Here is a 16,006-nt window from a genome sequence, read left to right as displayed (position 1 = left end):
TTTATCAAAAGAGAGCGAAGTGACCTATTTAAGGTAGAATGTAAACTGAGTATAAATATAGGTAGATAAAAATTGGGTTTAATACAAACTATAAAAGCACCTATAGAAATGCAATGACATCAACCAATGGTTCGCTTTGGACGACCTTGATACCTAGTACCAAATATCCCTAAGTGTGACGTGTCACACTTCATGTAACCAGGGTACACTTAGGGCTACGTACCCCGTTACAATCATAGAGAACCCATGCCCGGGGCTGATCGTTCATCACGCGCGTGCTGCTGCTGTTGACGACGTCGCCGTCGTCGGTGTTCCCGTCCGCTGTTGATCCATCATGTTGCTAGTCAAGTTCTCCGCAAGTTGAGTTGTGTCACTCCTGCGCTCCGCAGGAGATGTCCCCGGTTCGCTTCGCCCGCTAGCCAAGTCCCCGTTCGCCATCCTCACGTAGATTGATTTGTTCTTCGCCCGCTGCTTATGTTGCGTAAGTACAACTTTAAGAGGGGGAAATGTAATGGGCCCCTCCATTACATAAGTAGGTAGATTTCTCTACATAAGTAGGTGCATCAGCATACGACTAGCGTGTGCTGAAATGTTGTCATGGCATTGGCTGATATATGGGGAGCCAGACCCATTATTAGCCATTTGGACTATGACGTGTATTTGAGTGGCCAAGGCTGTGGCCTTGGTCCTAAAATAACGTCATAGTAGATTTTTCCTAAAGCTAAGATTCAGTCGTCCTATTGCGAGCTTCCTCAACTCTATAGTGTAAGCCAGTAACGGAGTAAATACCTGGTCCGTTACACGTGAACTAGACGCCACTTCCCGTTCGGCTTTCGAACGCAGAAAGTTGGCGTCGAGTGCGGGAATTTCGACTCCCGCACCATGCCCGCCTTCGCTCTCGCAGCGAATAAGGGATCGATGACCTCGCACTATTCGCGTGGAAGAGGCCATTGTCTCGTGACACAGTACTTTGTGCCAGGCGCGAGATCGATCTCATGCCGTATGCCTCGATCCGGTGGGAGTTGGGTCGGTAAATGTTTGTTTACCACGTCCGCATACTCCGTCACCCAAGGATACACCGGATCCTTGGGGTTCTAAAGGATCTCGGAACCCAAGCGCGTCTGACGCTGCTTACCTGGAGAGAAATCGAAAATTTTCGAGTGCGCATTTAGTTTTGGCGTGCACTTTAGCAAATATTATGTTGGTTTTTCACACTGGAAAGAGCTTGCCTTTTGCGAACCCTCATTGGTGGATAAAGCTGCATTTTCGCGTCTCAGCAGATGGAGGAGAGCTCTCAAGCGGCTGCGGACACGTCGCCATACGCGGCACCCAGGGGTTCCCCGGAAGAGGACGGCGACTATGATGATGATGAAGAAGATGTGTATCTGCTGCACAACCTGGCTGAGCAAGGTCGCGTGGATCGTTTGCGCTCCGTTTTGCCGTTGCCCTCCGAGTGCTCCGAGCCGCCTCCGCGTCTGAGCGTCCTCTCGATCGAGACAAGTCTACTCGAGAAGGACGATATGGGCTTCCTACCACTACACGTCGCTGTGATCCATCAACAGGCAGACTGTGCGCTGCATCTGCTGCGCTATTCGCCAGCACTCACGAGCGCCATGTTGCGACTGAAAGGGGGAGACTTTGGCACTCCCTTCCTGCACTTGATCTTGCGAGTTGGGTCCATTAACGCCTCGTTCAGTGGACAACTGATTAATGAGCTCTTCAGTGAGGACAAGCAGTCCACAGACGGAGGCTTCTATGGCGACGATGTGCGATCGCTGCTGTTCGAAAAGGTGGCAGCGAGAGACGAAGAGGGCAACACAGTCTTTCATCTGTGTGCTCGGTATGACCTCGTCACGTGTATGGACGTACTGGCCTCATTCTACAGTCGACACTTGGCTGCTAGACAGACTGAAGAGAGGGCAGGTGTCGATGGCGAGAAGAAGAAGAAGCCGCTGAAGCTCGAGACGCTGCTGGAGAAGGGCAACAAAGTGGGATTCCGGGCGCTGCATGAAGCCATGAAGTACCGATCCGCTGCGTCAGCAAGAAAGTTGGTAAATGGATACAAAGTGGACGTGAATCCCATAACGTCTCTGCTTCAGACTCCGGCGCATATTGCCGCTGTTGCAGGTTTTGCCGAGGGCGTGGAGATCCTGCGCAGTTCACCTCGAGATGTCGCTGCAAATTTCGCATTGAAAGACACACATGGATACACAGCAGGTCAAGTGGCTCACAAGTGTGGATTCGATGGGCTTGAAAGGCGTTTGGTGGCAGCAGAAGCAGATGAGAGCGTTACAGAGCCAGCTGATCACAAGGAAGATGTCGCTTCTAAAGACCAGACGAGATTCTTGTTCCACCCTGAAGTGTGGAGGCATTTGCCCATGTCATATCATCGTCGAGGTGGACCCGACCCTCCACCAGAAAACCCGGAGCGGATGAACACCCTGGTGGACCCAGTGTTTGGTATCCTGCGATCACGCGAGTTCCAGAGGCCAAATGTGAAGTGGGATCATGATATTGAACGTGCAGATATTGCCGAGATTCTGCGAGTTCACGAGTATCACTACGTCGATCGCGTGCGTCACAAATGTGCCTCTCTCGCTGCGTCAGTTATGAGCAAGACACCTGTTGTATCTAGGAACGATGGCGCAAGGCATGACCAACTCAAGTCAACGTCTTATAGCGGTATTGACGACGCTGAAGAGTGTCATGCAACCTTTTCTTTAGATTTCGACACAGCATTGTCGGTTCGTTCCTTCGATGCAGCCACCCGTGCCGCTGGAGCAGTGTGCAAGGCAGTGGACGAGGTTGTAGCCGGTAAGTGCAGGAATGCGTTCTGCATCGTGCGGCCTCCTGGACATCACGCTGGGCCTGTGGGTAAAGTGGTGTGTGAGAATGATCCCGAAGGAAGTCTTGGCTTCTGTCTGTTCAATAATGTGGCTGTCGGTGCAGCTTACGCACGTGCACATTTCAAGCATCGCGGGATCAATAAGGTAGCCATCTTGGACTTTGACGTGCATCACGGCAACGGAACAGAAGAAATTGTGCGACAGCTGGTGCCGTCTACGAAAGAGATTGAGTTCGAGACACCTTACGGTACTGGCAAGCAAGTCGTGCATCAATACAAGCCCTGGCGCAGCGACGATGACTCGGAGAACGTATTCTTCTGTTCGGTACACGGATATGGACACAAGGACCCAGAGAATAAGGAGGAGCTGGGCAAAGGGGAGACGCAGGGCTGGTTCTATCCTGGCTCGGGTGTCTCTGGTTTGAAAGAGGGCCCTGTGATCTGGGACGAAGGTCTGCCCTTTTGCCATGAAGGCGCGTCTGCTTCGCGTCTCAAGTGGCGCAGCGCCTTCAGGGATCGGATTTTGCCCAAACTGCGCGAGTTTAATCCGGATCTCATCTTCTTGTCGGCGGGCTTTGACGCGCACAAGAAGGAGCTCGTTAACTGGGGCTATGTGTCGCTATTGGAGCAAGACTACGAGTGGCTTGTGAGCCACGTCAAGCGAGTGGCCAACAGCTGCTGTGATGGCCGACTCGTCTCAGTGCTGGAGGGAGGCTACAACTTCCACGGACGTATCATCTCGCCCTTCGCACGTAGCGTGGCAGCCCACACACGTGCGCTTATCAACCCAGCACAAGAGCTCTGGGACGAGGACGAGATCGCCAAGGAGGCTGCACACGAGCAGGCATTGCTGGCTAATTATTTAGAGCCAACTGCAGCAACGTCTGCGGGCGTGACGATGCTGCAGACGAAGAAGCGCAGTAAGACTGAGGTCTCGGCAATGCTGGCAAATTTGCGGAGCAAGCGCGTGAGAAAGGAGGTCGACTACGTGGCGCTAGCCAAGGAGCTGACCGAACAGCAGTAATGAGCTGCCTGTACTGTGAGACGAGGCACGGAAAATACTTTTTGCTTTTTGTAAGAAATTGGCTGCAAGTAAGCTCAAAATCCATTTTGATTCGTCTTGCTGTTCTACTGCGACACACGCCTCTATCCGAGACAGTCCGACGTAGTTGTCCGCTCTTGAAACGGCGATTCACTCATGAAATTGCTGGTGAGGCTGCGCCGCTGTCCGTTCCTTGTAGCGATCATCAGCCGACACCACCATGATTCCATTGACGGCGCAGTAGACAACGGACACTGAAGGCGAGGGTATCCGCTTCGACTTTCATGTATTCAGTACTGAACAGGACTTGCACTTTTTTAATTACGCTCGTGCCCAATCAAAGTGTACAGAAGCTACACTTGGGGCCAAGGCTGGGCAGCCCGATCGGAGGCGTCGAAGTCAAGCACACGGACGGCAGCGAAGAACTGCATCCCTACTTTAATCTGGCGAAAAGCTACGGCGCTTCACTTGCTCACATCCACGTCGGTCTCCAGCAACTTGCTCGCTGGCAGCAAGTTGAGCACAGTACAGTACCTGTACTGTTAGATGGCTACCATTATGTAGGAAAGTGATGGGTCTTAGATGGCTACATAATGGTAGCCATTTAGATGGCTACATAATGGTACATGTAGCCATCTACCATTATGTATGACCCATCACTTTAAAGAAGAGGTCGGAAGATACACTTCAGTTTGACTTGCTTTGACTAGGGCTGCCCCGTTAGACCTAACCGCATAGAATGCTGGTTTACACTTGTACTCAGTAGGATGCAACATCATGTATGAACCAGCCTGGGAAAGGGGTGCTGCGAGTGAAGGTGACGTCTTGCGATTGGCTGAACGCGCTTCGAATGCTTTTTCAACCAATCCATACGTGGCATGACACAATGTCGCACATGTCGCAGATTACTCTGTACGTAGTATTAAAAGATCTATTTAGCAAAATAGAACTTTAACTATTAATAATACTTCCTTTTTTAATTAGATCAAAATACGACATTCAATGTCCCTTTGTTTGAGAATACTCTAGAATACTTAAAGCAGCCAATGTATTATTATATGTTGGGTATGAATGTGATTGTGGATTCCTAGCCCTGATTGTACTATTCTGACCACCGCCCTATCGCTTCAACTATTTCGGCCAATTAGAGAAGGCTACAAGCGATATTGAAGATGGGCGATCTAATCCCGCGATTGGCCAAAACCCTGATTATCGTGCTGTGATTGGCAAAAAAGGGCGAAACTGCCAGCTGCTCACTGAATTTTTGCTGCAAGCTGCCTCACTTAGCAAAAAGACAGCCAAGCCGCGAGTCACTTGCGTTCACTCAAGCAGCAAGCAACAGCAACACAGAGCAAACAGAGGCGCCTAACGCCACAGAAAACACATCACCACAGCATACACAGCAGCAGCATGATGGATGCCTCGCCCAGTAGCATCACCGCGCTCGTGCCCAGTGCACCCGCCGGCAACCGCCGCCCACGCGCCCAGAGCATGCAGCACTTCGGCGACAATTGCTCGGTACCACGCGAGTGTTGCAGCTCCGGGTCTTTTGTGAGCAAACTGTACCGCATGGTCGACACAGAGCCTTCCACGATCGTTTCGTGGTGTCGAGGTGTGATATCTGCAGTGTGATATCTGCAGTCATGGTTTTCCCTTATCTACGGTTGAAGTTGGTCTGACCGTATCGTTTCTCCTTTTGCCTTGTAGGTGGCAGCGCGTTCTGCATCGTAGACCCCAAAATGATGGCAGAGCACTGTCTACCCAAGTACTTCCGCCACCGCCGCTTCTCGAGTTTGATCCGCCAGTTGAACTTCTACAGCTTCTACCGCGTGCAGGAGGGCCAGCTCACCATCTACCAACACTCTTTCTTCCGGAAGGGCCGCCCCGACCTGCTCGTCCACATCAAGCGACGCGGAGCTGGCAAGGCCAAAGATCCGTGGTTCGACCCCCTGGCCAACACAAACAGCAAGGCGCCCGAGCAACACTCGCCGTCAGTCGTCCACTTGACCCCCATGAGCGGCGCTCAGACGCCGACGTTGACGCCGACGCCTCTGGGCCTCGCCGCCTGCTACTCGCCCATGGCCAAGCCTGTCGCTTTGGACAACATGTCACCGGCACTGAAGCCCGCCATGGTCATGGCCTGTCCGCCCTCTGTTGACCTAGGTGGATCGTACCTGAGCGACGGCCTGATGAAGAAGGACATGGACCATGCGTACCCATTGCCGTCGGCACTCAACATGAAGAACGAGCTGCTTTTCGGCGACTTGATGGACACGAGCTTGTCGCTCCCCAAGACGTCGAGCGTCTTGTCTGCGCCGTTGGACATTGACATCCAAGACTTTCTCACAGACGATTGCAGCATCACACCTGACCAAATCGACGACCGAATGTGCAGCGGCATGAACCAGAACAAGTGCGCGATGGTCTCGCGCGACTGTCTGAAGCTCGACGATCCGCAGAGTCTGGAGCCGTCGCCTGTGCTGACGAGCCAGGAGGACAACGAGTCGGCGAGCTTTGAGGACGAGGTGCTGATGGATCTGGCCAATGTGGAGCCAGGTGCTTGGGAAGTGCCACTGTCGCCGTTGAACGACGAGGAGGACGTGATGCCGTGGCTGGACTTATGCTTTTAGACAAGCATGGATGACGTACAGACCGACCGATAGACGAAGACGTGATGCTGAATATTTATAACCCAGCGACGCTGCTCAGCCTAAGTCTGTCCCCTCCCGTCCACGAGAAGGCGGCCCCCCTTATGGGAAGGTCCAAAACAAGGTTTCTTCATCATTCGTCCCCGTTATGACTCCCAAGTGTCGTAGGATGTAGGCAGGAATTAAGTTAGCAAGTCATTAAGGCGAGGATTAGGACAGGTATGTAAAGTAGGACGTAGGCGACGTAGGGTAAGAGCAGCAGAGCTAAAGGGAACGAAACAAGATCAAGATGATAAACCAACAAAGGAAACCGCATGTGAATCCACCAAGCTAGTTCCTCGCCGTCGGCGCTCTCTGGCTGCTGTTCAGCCGCGGGAAAGGCTCCTTAATGTAATACGCACTGCGAGTAGATCTCCATGCCGCCATGTTCACATTGTGAATCATCATTACAGTACTCCTGTAGCTCTCTTGCAGACAGAAGAGCGAGCCACAGCTCTGGAATCACACTGAAATGTACACTGTCAAAAATCAGATCGTTTGCTGCTGGCTATCTTACGTTGTTAGTACTTGAAGACGGACACGCGGCCGGCCACCGTCTGCGTGGACTGACGCGCCTCCTCCTCCTTGAACGCCAACTTGGTCTCCTTCTTCTCGGCACGTCGAGCCATCTTGTCCATCTTGACAGCTGCTTTACGCGCGCGCTTCTCTTCCTTGGTCTCGCCTTTCAGCCTTCGACTGGTCTCCGGCTGCTGCGGCTGCTGGTGCTGCTTGTTCGCCTTGGGCGCCGCTGTCTCGAACACACCCAGCGGCATTCCCGTTTTACGGGACAGCGTCACCTTCTGCTTCCGGATGTCTTCGCCCTCTGAAATACTGACCACCGCTGGCTGTTTCTTCTTCTTACGACGCGTCGGCGCCTCCTCTCGCAGCACTGTCGGATGGTTGTCCAGGGTCGAGTACGTGCTCACTATGGTCTCGCAGTCCCACTTCTCACGCTCCTCTCGCTGCAGATACGTGTTGCGTTCGAACAATTCCTGTAGCTCCTTCTCCTCACGCTCAGCACGCGCCACGGGACCCTCAGGCTCCTCTTCATCCTCCGTCTCGGCATTCTCGTCGTACTCGTAAGCGAAACGTTCTGCCTCGCACTCCTCCAGCACCTTCTGAAGTTGGTTACCCGCACGCAGAGGGTTGCCTAATTTGCCCTCAGCATCTGCCAGTTCCTGTTGAACGAACGCGTAGTCTTCCACAATGGCAGCAAGCAGCTCTCCATCCAGCGTCTCCTTGCCGCGAGTCTCTGGATCGTCCTCCTCCAGCTCACCTAGCTGCTCATCGTCGTATTCCTCCGCCAGCGTCTTCTCAAACAGCTCGTCCAGCACTCGCTGAGCCTCGTCACGGTCTTCAGGCGCCTCGACACCGTCGTGTTCGTCTTCCCCGTTGCTGAACTCCTCCTCGTCCTCACTAAACTCTTCCTCCTCACTGTCCGTAATGTTGCCACGATACAGCGGAGTGACGCCGCTGGCTGCCTCCATGAGCTTGGCAATGTGAGCGTCATAGTCAAAGTCATCGGTGCCTCCTTGCTCCGCGTTCTCCTCAGCCGCCTGAACCACAAAATTGTCGTCTAGCTCCTCGAAGGCCTCGTCGTTCACCAGCGCCTCTCTCAGATCGTCGTCCATAACGTCCGTGGTCAATGTAATCGCATCCAGTAGTCGATCCTGCTCCTCAACACTGGGCAATGCATCATCGGGCAGATCCACTTTCCTCGACAGCGCTCGAGCCTCCTCCCCAGCGTCAAAGCGACTCGTAGCCGAGTAAAATTTGCCTTGGCCCATCTCTTTCATGTGCTGCGCGTAGTCGTATCCATCTCTAGGCAAACCATTCTCGTCCACAAGGTCCTCAGCCTCCACGCCGCCGAAATTCACTCTGCGTACAGGGAAAGCAGACTTGCTCTTGCTCTTGCTCTGCTTGGGTTTGGAGCTCTTAGCTGGCGCTAGAGTGTCGATGAGATCGGGCATCTCGTCGTCGCTGTCCTGTTCTGAGCCATCGTCGTCGGACTCGGAGTCGGAGCGCAGCTCTACGTGCTGGCTGGAAGACAGAAGCACGTACTTCGACGCCTCCGGGTCGTTCGTCTTGGGGTCGCGCTGGCTGCGGTGCACCACATGGAAGTGCTGCGCTGTCTTCTTGTTGATAAATTGTTTCTTGCGTACCTATTAGACAGACACGGATGGTTAGCTAGTTGGTCATTGGCGGCGTCGAGAAGGACAAGACACTCGCCATGGTGACCAGTTGACGCTGCTTTTTCACTGGCCTGGGAACGATTGCTTTTGGGCAATTTTGTAATAAAAATGAATTGCGATTTTATTAATTGCCTTTCGGCAATATTGTTGCAGCAACGCAATGCTTACCAGTACCTACCGGTACTGTAGGGCTCACAAAAGCTCGTACAGTACTGCACCCCGTTTTGGCGCCCTTGGACCTTTGATAAACTCCCGGATGTGATGATCCTGAATCCAAATGAGCTGACGTTTGTAAGCTAATATCTAATTATTTGCAAATCCTATATGGTCCACCCCCGCGAAAACGAGGTGCAGTACTGTATTCGCTCGGATACCGGTACCGTGTTCTCGTGGCAACTCCCCGATGTCTACCAATAGTTTCGATCATGATGCACAGGTGCCCCGTATGAACCATGGCTTGAGGCTCCGAAACTTCTCTAATAAAATTATTGACCACAGCTTCCGGTTCTGAGGAAGACATCCAAGATGGATATAGATATCTTTAGCGGCCAGCACACTTCTTAATCGAGAAGCAAGTTGAGCCGCTAATGGTAGCATTTTCCAACTGATCAAGCCACCCGCAAGCCCAGGAAGAGCCTCCACCAACAACACCATGCAAGATGCAGCACTTCCTGACAGGTATACAGGTATACTTACAGCCAGCATGGCTTGCGATTCAAAGACTCTTTTCTTACCCATGTGGTATTTCGGCCAACAGACCCTGCACCCCTCGCAAGCGCCTCCAATTTGCGCGGCAGGAAGACCACAAGACTGGCCAGAAGATCAAAATCACTCGTGAAGCCACAATCCGCGGCGTCTCGGCCATCTTCGTGGGGACGACAGTGCAGGCCGTCGTCAATACTAGTCCCCGGAAGCATGAGCAGACCGCTAATGGCACCAAAATGAACAAAATTGCAACTTAATACGGATATTTCCTGTATGTTAATGAAGCTCTTTCCACTCAGCTCGATTGCTGTGTTTGCGGTCTATCAAATGAGCGACCTGTCACTTCCTTACAGCTTGGCCAGGGCGTCGTTCATGGCGGCCAGGCCAGAGGCGTCCAGCTTGTCGGCCGAACCACCGCAGGCGGCCACGAGGGCCTGCAGCTCCTCCATTTCGAGTGATTCGCACAGGTCCTCCGTCTTGATGACGTCGATGGATCCCTCCAGTCCCTGCTCGTGGGCTGCCGTCATGAGCTCGCGGAAGGCCTTCTTGACCTTACGGAAGAGCTTTTTCTGCTTGTCCTTGGCCATCTTGGCGTCCTTGCGCGCCTCCTTCACCTTCTCTTCGGCCTCCTGAACGGCACGTTCGGCCTCCTCCTTCTTGCGGTTCTCCTCGTCAATAAGACGCTGGGCCGCCTCCTCCTTTTCGCGTTTGGCACGGGCCTTGCGGTCCTTCTCCTCCTGCTTCACGCGACGGATACGCGGATCGTTGGCCAACGCGCGGTCTACCAGACTGGCCAGACGAGCGTACTCTTTTTTCTTCTTCTTCTTGGCCGCAGCCTCGTTCTTCTTGGCCATCCAGCGCTTGTGGTCGCGGTGTTCGGCCGAGTCCACGTCGTGCTCCGAGTCGTGCGTAAAGTCACGCCACGAGTCGAATTTGTTCCAGAAGTCGTAAAAGGCGTACACCTCGTCGATCGGCTTGTTATCGCCGCCCAGCTCAGGCACTGGCTTGTTCTCGCTGAAACGAGCGTTTGCCGTAAACACAGGGCCGTAGAGCTCGTAAAAGCTCTTGCCCTCGCCGTTCGGATCGTTCTCCTTGATCTTCTCGTTGCCCGTCGGGATCCACTCGTCAAAGTCGCATTGCGAGTCGTACGCGCGCTTCTTCTGTGGGTCCATAAGCGTTGCAAAGGCCTTCTGTACGGCCAAATAGTTGGGGTCGTTCTCCGTCTTGCCCGTTTTATCCGGGTGGTGCTCAATCAGCACACGGTGGTAGGCCTTCTTGACCTGTTCGTCCGTCACGTCAAAACCCACATCGGCCAGACCCAACTGCTGGTACATCGTCAAGTCCAGGAAGTTCTTGCCGCGGATACTGCGGCGGTATTTGCGCAAAATCGACTCCTCCTGCTTGCGCAGCGCGTCGCGCGCCTGGGCGGCTTCGTCCAAATCCTCGCAGCTGGCCGAACGGCCGCGGGCCATGTTACGAGCGCGCTTGTTGAAGGCGCGACCCACAGGCTCCACGCGCTTCTGCGCGAAATAGCCGCCCAGGCCAAGCACGACCTTGGACTCCTTGGCGTCTGCAGGGGGCGTCGGTAGCGACAGCGTCAGCGAAGACATCGGTTCTCAGTGACGGACGTTTTCTATTGTGAAAAACGTTGGAGCTGCTGATTACAAAAATGGTTGGCCAGGGGGCACCATCCTTACAGAATGCAAGTGCGAATTGTGTTCTGTTACATCATTCAACAAACCATTCTTACAAAAGTAGAGGTTATGCCAGTGAACGGAGGTAGTAGAAGCGATAGCCAGCATAAGCGACCCCCGGTACGAAGAAGGCGACCATGAGAATAGCGGAGACCATGCTGCGGAGGGCGTAGAAGGTGATGTAGCCGAACATGAACGTTGGTGCAACTGCCATGGCGAATAGAAGTGGAATCCCTCCTGGAACTTTGGTCGGACGAGCGATGTATGGCAAATCGCGTCGCAGTTTGATGATCGCAGCGATGATAACTAGCTGGACACCGGCAGAATAGGCGTTGGTCATGATGAGCATGCTGTCGAAATCCAGGTTGATTAACGCCAGCATGAGCACGAGAGTTAGCAAGGCAGCATTTCTTGGGCTCTGGAATCTAACACTGCGTTTGGCCAATACTCTCGGAGCAAGGCGGTTATCAGCCATACCACTGACGAGGAAAGTCTTGACGTGCAACGCTGCCATGCACATACCCGCCGTCCCGCAGCACGACGCAATCTGAATCAGCGTACGCAGGAACTTCCCACCGACGAAGTACGCGAAGAAGGGGAACGAATCGCGATCAAGCAGGAACCAGGGTAGCGCATCCGACACGATGCCGGCAGTCATTGGAATCAAGTACGTGAAGAGGATGAGGAGGCAGGTGTAGGCAATCGCTCGAGCGTACGAATGAGCTGGATTCTGCACTTCACCGCCAAAGACAGAGGCGTTGTTCATTCCTTTAAACTTGAAGAAGAGCGTATTAAGGAGAGTCGTCCATTGGATGGCCACCTCACCCGTTGCAACCACGTCGCGTGTATCTGCGTCGTATTCGATGTTTTCTCGTCGTATCCCAAACACATTATCCAAATCGGAAGACTCCACAATCGCCCAAACCGTGAATACGGTAAAGCAAAGGATCACTACCCCAGTGACTACGATACTAAGTCGGCCAACGGCAGTTGTACCCAGAAATGTGGGGATGGCGAGGAGGATTCCAATTGCTGCCTTGATGAAGTATGTAGTCACGGAAGACTTGATCTCGATGTTGTAGTATCGAGTGAGTAGACCCAATAGTGTTCCAGGCATCAACGCTCCTCTCAACACACCAGCCACCCATGACCAATACCCCACTTGGAAAGCCCAGAAGGGACCGAACGCGTTCAACACCCACACTGTGAATCCACCATCTTCCGGAAACGCTGAGCATAGTTCAGCGACAATGTAGGCGAACGGGAATGCAACGAAGAGAGCGTAAAGCAAGAACCCCAAGAGACCGACGAGAGGCCCACCTGCCGAAATAACAGCCTCGGATCCGATGGGACCAGCGCAGAGGTAAACGTACAGAATAGACACAATTCCAACCACGCCAAGACGACGGTGGTTGACTGCCAGTGCTGGTCTGTGATCGTATAGGCTTGGAGACGGCTCAATCATGTCAACCTTGTCAAAGTGCCCGCTACAATGAAAGCACATGAATTCGTGTTAGCTATTGGTTGCTGGTGTGGAATAAACGAGCATTTCACTCACACGAAGGACCCGGAGGGTGCCCTGTCCTCGCGAGGAGCGTAGAACGTGGTGTCCACGTTGAGTGTGGCATTCTTTGAGCCGCCATCTTCCAACATCGGCAAGTCTGAAGCTGCAATTGTATCTGTTTGGCCAGATCGTTTGTACCTTAAGGTGGTCGCTTTGGCGAGGTAGAGGCTCCTCGGATGACAGTTATTCAGCTGGCTTGCTCTGTTTTTCGAAGCAACTGCTTCATGAATTTGCGTGGCGGTGGTCTCGGTATAGGGAGAAAGTCGAGACACAGATGCTTTGATTCAACGAATGCTTTGAGCACCTTCGTAAACTAGTGTGTCTTTTCAGTATTAGTTTTGAGAGCATCAAACTCTTGTGTTGCTGTACCCGATAAGCAGTTCGTTTCACAGCGCTTCTACAGTATTCCACAACAATCGGTACAGTAGCTGGCGAAGATGTTTATTCATCTGCTACACGGCCATCTCACAGGCAAGAATAAAACTGGTACGCAAGCTTCATCCCTATCCATGTCCAGTTCTGACTCATGGATGCTGAAGGTGAGCACCGGGACACGGGGGTGGAGGTTGAGTCAACCACGATTCCTTTGTTTGCGAAGTACACTGTACTCCGAAGTAATGATTAATAACCTTCGCAGGCAGCTGGCTGTTCACTTATTAATAATATGTGTATTATTATAAATGTCCATTCTGATCCCGTCGGCGCCGAATCAACTGCCATTTTTCTTTAAAACATTTGGTGATAAGCTGTCAGCGTTCCAGGCCACATGGCGTTCTGGGCACAAAGTCTGTTCAATCTGAGCGCACGTCACCTGCCAGCCGAGTTGCGGCTTGCGTTGCAAAGCCCATAACAAGCTCAGTTTGAGCGCAGCGCGCCATATTGGAAGCAGATGTCGTCGCCTATAAGTATCTCCATCACCTCTCCGCTAAGAAACAGAACTTACAAAGGTAGAATGACCACTCGCTCTTGCACCAAACGAGTCCAGCTCACTCGGAAATTTTCCACTTGCCATCGCAAGCTCACTAGAAATCACCGTCATGGCGGAATCACTGCCAGCTCAACCTTCGTTTCCAGCACCCGAAGCAACACGGCGAGCCACCGCCCCAGAAGATGTACAAGAGCTGCTTCACCAAGCAAAATATACAACTTCTCCGGTTGAAATACCCAAGGAGACTCCCTTGATGATGCTTCCTGATGGTGAGACTCAAGCCTTCCGTCATCTCGCTCACAGTATCGTCTCGCGAACATTGGCCCACGAGAGCGAATACCACCGCACAAAGCGTCCAGAGCTGGGCCAACGCGACTGGAAGCTGCTCAAGCGTCAGAACGAGATCAGTATCTACAAGCGCAGGGCTCCAAAGATACCGGAGCAGGGCCGTACTGCCGCACAGTCCAAGCGACCCATGGCTCTCTGTGTTGGATCCATTGCAGGAAAACTTGAAGACGCTCTCTATGGCGTCCACGCCAAGACTCGTGAGGAGATGCAAGTAACGTTGCCCTACTTAAGCAAGGGTCATGTTGACTGTGCAATGCTCGCCAAACTCGAAGGAGCCTCGACGACGGATCCGTATCGCCAACTCTCGCTTAAATGGCATCTCGCTGATGCTTTGTCGGAGGCGAAGATCATGAAACTTCGCGACCTATGCACACTCGAGTCCATGGGGATTAGCACCGATGCTCAGGGTGAACGGTATGCGTACTATCTGCTCCAAAGTGTGGACTTTGCTGGATGCCCACCACCTCCTGAGGACAGCGACGTCATCCGAGCCCACATGATGTTCTGCTGCATTTACCGCCAAGTGCCGGGATCGCACATTGTTGACGTGTACGCCAAGGGGATGTTCGACTTGGGTGGTGACATTCCGTCATTCCTCGTGTACAATTCTTCTTGCACCTTGATGCTGTCGGTTCTCGGAGCCATGGACAGCGCCAAAGCCAAGCGTCTCACTCTTGTGGCACTACAGAAGGCTGATAATTCAGTTTCTTCATCGATCGATGACCTGTCCACGCTGGACTTGGAGGACTTTGAGCTGACGACAGATTCGAGCCCGTCTGGGTATTCCAATTCGGCGTCCAGTCTCTCAGCGGAGGTCGCGAATGTCATCGCTGCGATGCCACTCGCTTGCTTTCGAAGGGCCACAGGAAGTCCCGTTCTCGGCGACAGTCATCTGCTGAGCCGTGTTGCGTGTGCTCCAAGAAACCAGCTATGGCGTCCATCGTAGGCGCTACGCACCGCACCTGTGGCGTATGTCTCCGAGGTGTCTGCAACAAGTGCCACATGAAGCGCCGCTTGTTTGCTCGACGTCATCCCGTGACTGTGGCGTGCTGCAAGTCGTGTCTGCTGGAAGCCAAACAACTGAGCGTGGACCCTCAAGAGCCATGTCCTATGCTGCCGTAGAGCAGTTGAGAACGGAGTATGTGCTTGCAAGTATAATAAACTGTCAATGTACCGGTACAGTAGTATTGTCCAAATTTACACTTTTTTGCCGAACCGCACGTCAAACCCACAGACTGATCTAATTGGTAAAAATTGCTGCTAAGCAAATTTGCGCAAAGTGTGACGGGGTCACACAGCAAGGAAGTTATTCTTCCGAGAGTCTACAAACTCTCAGTGAACGGCAGTTCACTGGCCCCCTCTTTATTTAAAAGAGAGCGACGTGACCTAAATAAGGTAGATTGTAAACTGAGTATATTTATAGGTAGATAAAGTGTGGGGTTTAATACAAACTATAAGTTACCTATAGAAATGCAATGTCGTTTGACCAATGGTTGGCTTTAAACGACCTTGGTACCTTGTACCAAATATCCCGGAGTATGACGTGTCATACACCTGAAGTGTGAGGTGTCACACTTCATGTAACCAGGGTACACTTAGGGCTACGTACCCCGTTACATCCTCCCCCACTTAGGTTCGGTTTACCGACCAATCAGAATGAAGAGATGTTCGTCACAAACTTTCATTCTCAAAGTCAAAAACCATCGACTTGGCCGCGCGAGCGCGGCGGAGGCTCACTTCACAGTTAGAGCCTCGAGCAGCAACCTGTGCGCTCTTCGTCTAGGTCTCTAACTCGACCGTTACCATGCCTCGTGGCACAGCAAAGAGCGGTTCTAAGAAACGCTCCAAGGCTGCTGCCGGTAAGGCGCAAGCCAAGAGCACTAAGCCTTACGGCAAAGGCTCGGCACTCAAGGAGGCTACTCAGGTGGCCTCCGAGGCGATCGGTTCCTCGGGTGGCTGTGGGCAAGCGAGCAAGCAAGCGCCGCAGTCCGTCGCCCTCGG

The 16,006-nt window shown here is 52.9% G+C and overlaps 6 protein-coding genes across 6 annotated transcripts; 3 read left to right on the top strand and 3 right to left on the bottom strand.

The window, feature by feature from the left end:
- Window positions 1-1,280: 1,280 nt before the first annotated feature.
- Window positions 1,281-3,869, top strand: PITG_08237 (histone deacetylase, putative; the record flags this gene model as incomplete). The annotated part of the gene is made up of 1 exon (XM_002904346.1): window positions 1,281-3,869. One exon carries the CDS (start codon window positions 1,281-1,283, stop codon window positions 3,867-3,869), a length of 2,589 nt encoding a protein of 862 aa, XP_002904392.1.
- A 1,320-nt stretch (window positions 3,870-5,189) lies between these two features.
- PITG_08236 (uncharacterized protein) lies at window positions 5,190-6,733 on the top strand (the record flags this gene model as incomplete). The annotated part of the gene is made up of 2 exons (XM_002904345.1): window positions 5,190-5,499; window positions 5,595-6,733. 2 exons carry the CDS (start codon window positions 5,298-5,300, stop codon window positions 6,515-6,517), a joined length of 1,125 nt encoding a protein of 374 aa, XP_002904391.1.
- Window positions 6,734-7,054: 321 nt separating this feature from the next.
- PITG_08235 (uncharacterized protein) lies at window positions 7,055-8,838 on the bottom strand (the record flags this gene model as incomplete). The annotated part of the gene is made up of 2 exons (XM_002904344.1): window positions 7,055-8,736; window positions 8,804-8,838. The coding sequence occupies one exon, from the start codon at window positions 8,359-8,361 to the stop codon at window positions 7,096-7,098; it is 1,266 nt and encodes a 421-aa protein (XP_002904390.1).
- Window positions 8,839-9,818: 980 nt separating this feature from the next.
- PITG_08234 (DnaJ subfamily C member 2 protein) lies at window positions 9,819-11,081 on the bottom strand (the record flags this gene model as incomplete). The annotated part of the gene is made up of 1 exon (XM_002904343.1): window positions 9,819-11,081. The coding sequence occupies one exon, from the start codon at window positions 11,079-11,081 to the stop codon at window positions 9,819-9,821; it is 1,263 nt and encodes a 420-aa protein (XP_002904389.1).
- A 151-nt stretch (window positions 11,082-11,232) lies between these two features.
- Window positions 11,233-11,640, bottom strand: PITG_08233 (uncharacterized protein; the record flags this gene model as incomplete). Its single annotated transcript, XM_002904342.1, has 1 exon — window positions 11,233-11,640. One exon carries the CDS (start codon window positions 11,638-11,640, stop codon window positions 11,233-11,235), a length of 408 nt encoding a protein of 135 aa, XP_002904388.1.
- Window positions 11,641-13,479: 1,839 nt separating this feature from the next.
- Window positions 13,480-15,186, top strand: PITG_08232 (uncharacterized protein; the record flags this gene model as incomplete). The annotated part of the gene is made up of 1 exon (XM_002904341.1): window positions 13,480-15,186. One exon carries the CDS (start codon window positions 13,767-13,769, stop codon window positions 14,949-14,951), a length of 1,185 nt encoding a protein of 394 aa, XP_002904387.1.
- Between the last annotated feature and the right edge of the window lie 820 nt (window positions 15,187-16,006).

This window comes from Phytophthora infestans, genomic scaffold (assembly GCF_000142945.1).
Source record: "Phytophthora infestans T30-4 supercont1.12 genomic scaffold, whole genome shotgun sequence".
NCBI lineage: Eukaryota > Oomycota > Peronosporomycetes > Peronosporales > Peronosporaceae > Phytophthora > Phytophthora infestans.
Note: the sequence above shows the minus strand (reverse complement) of the source record. Positions and strands in the feature narration are given on the sequence as shown.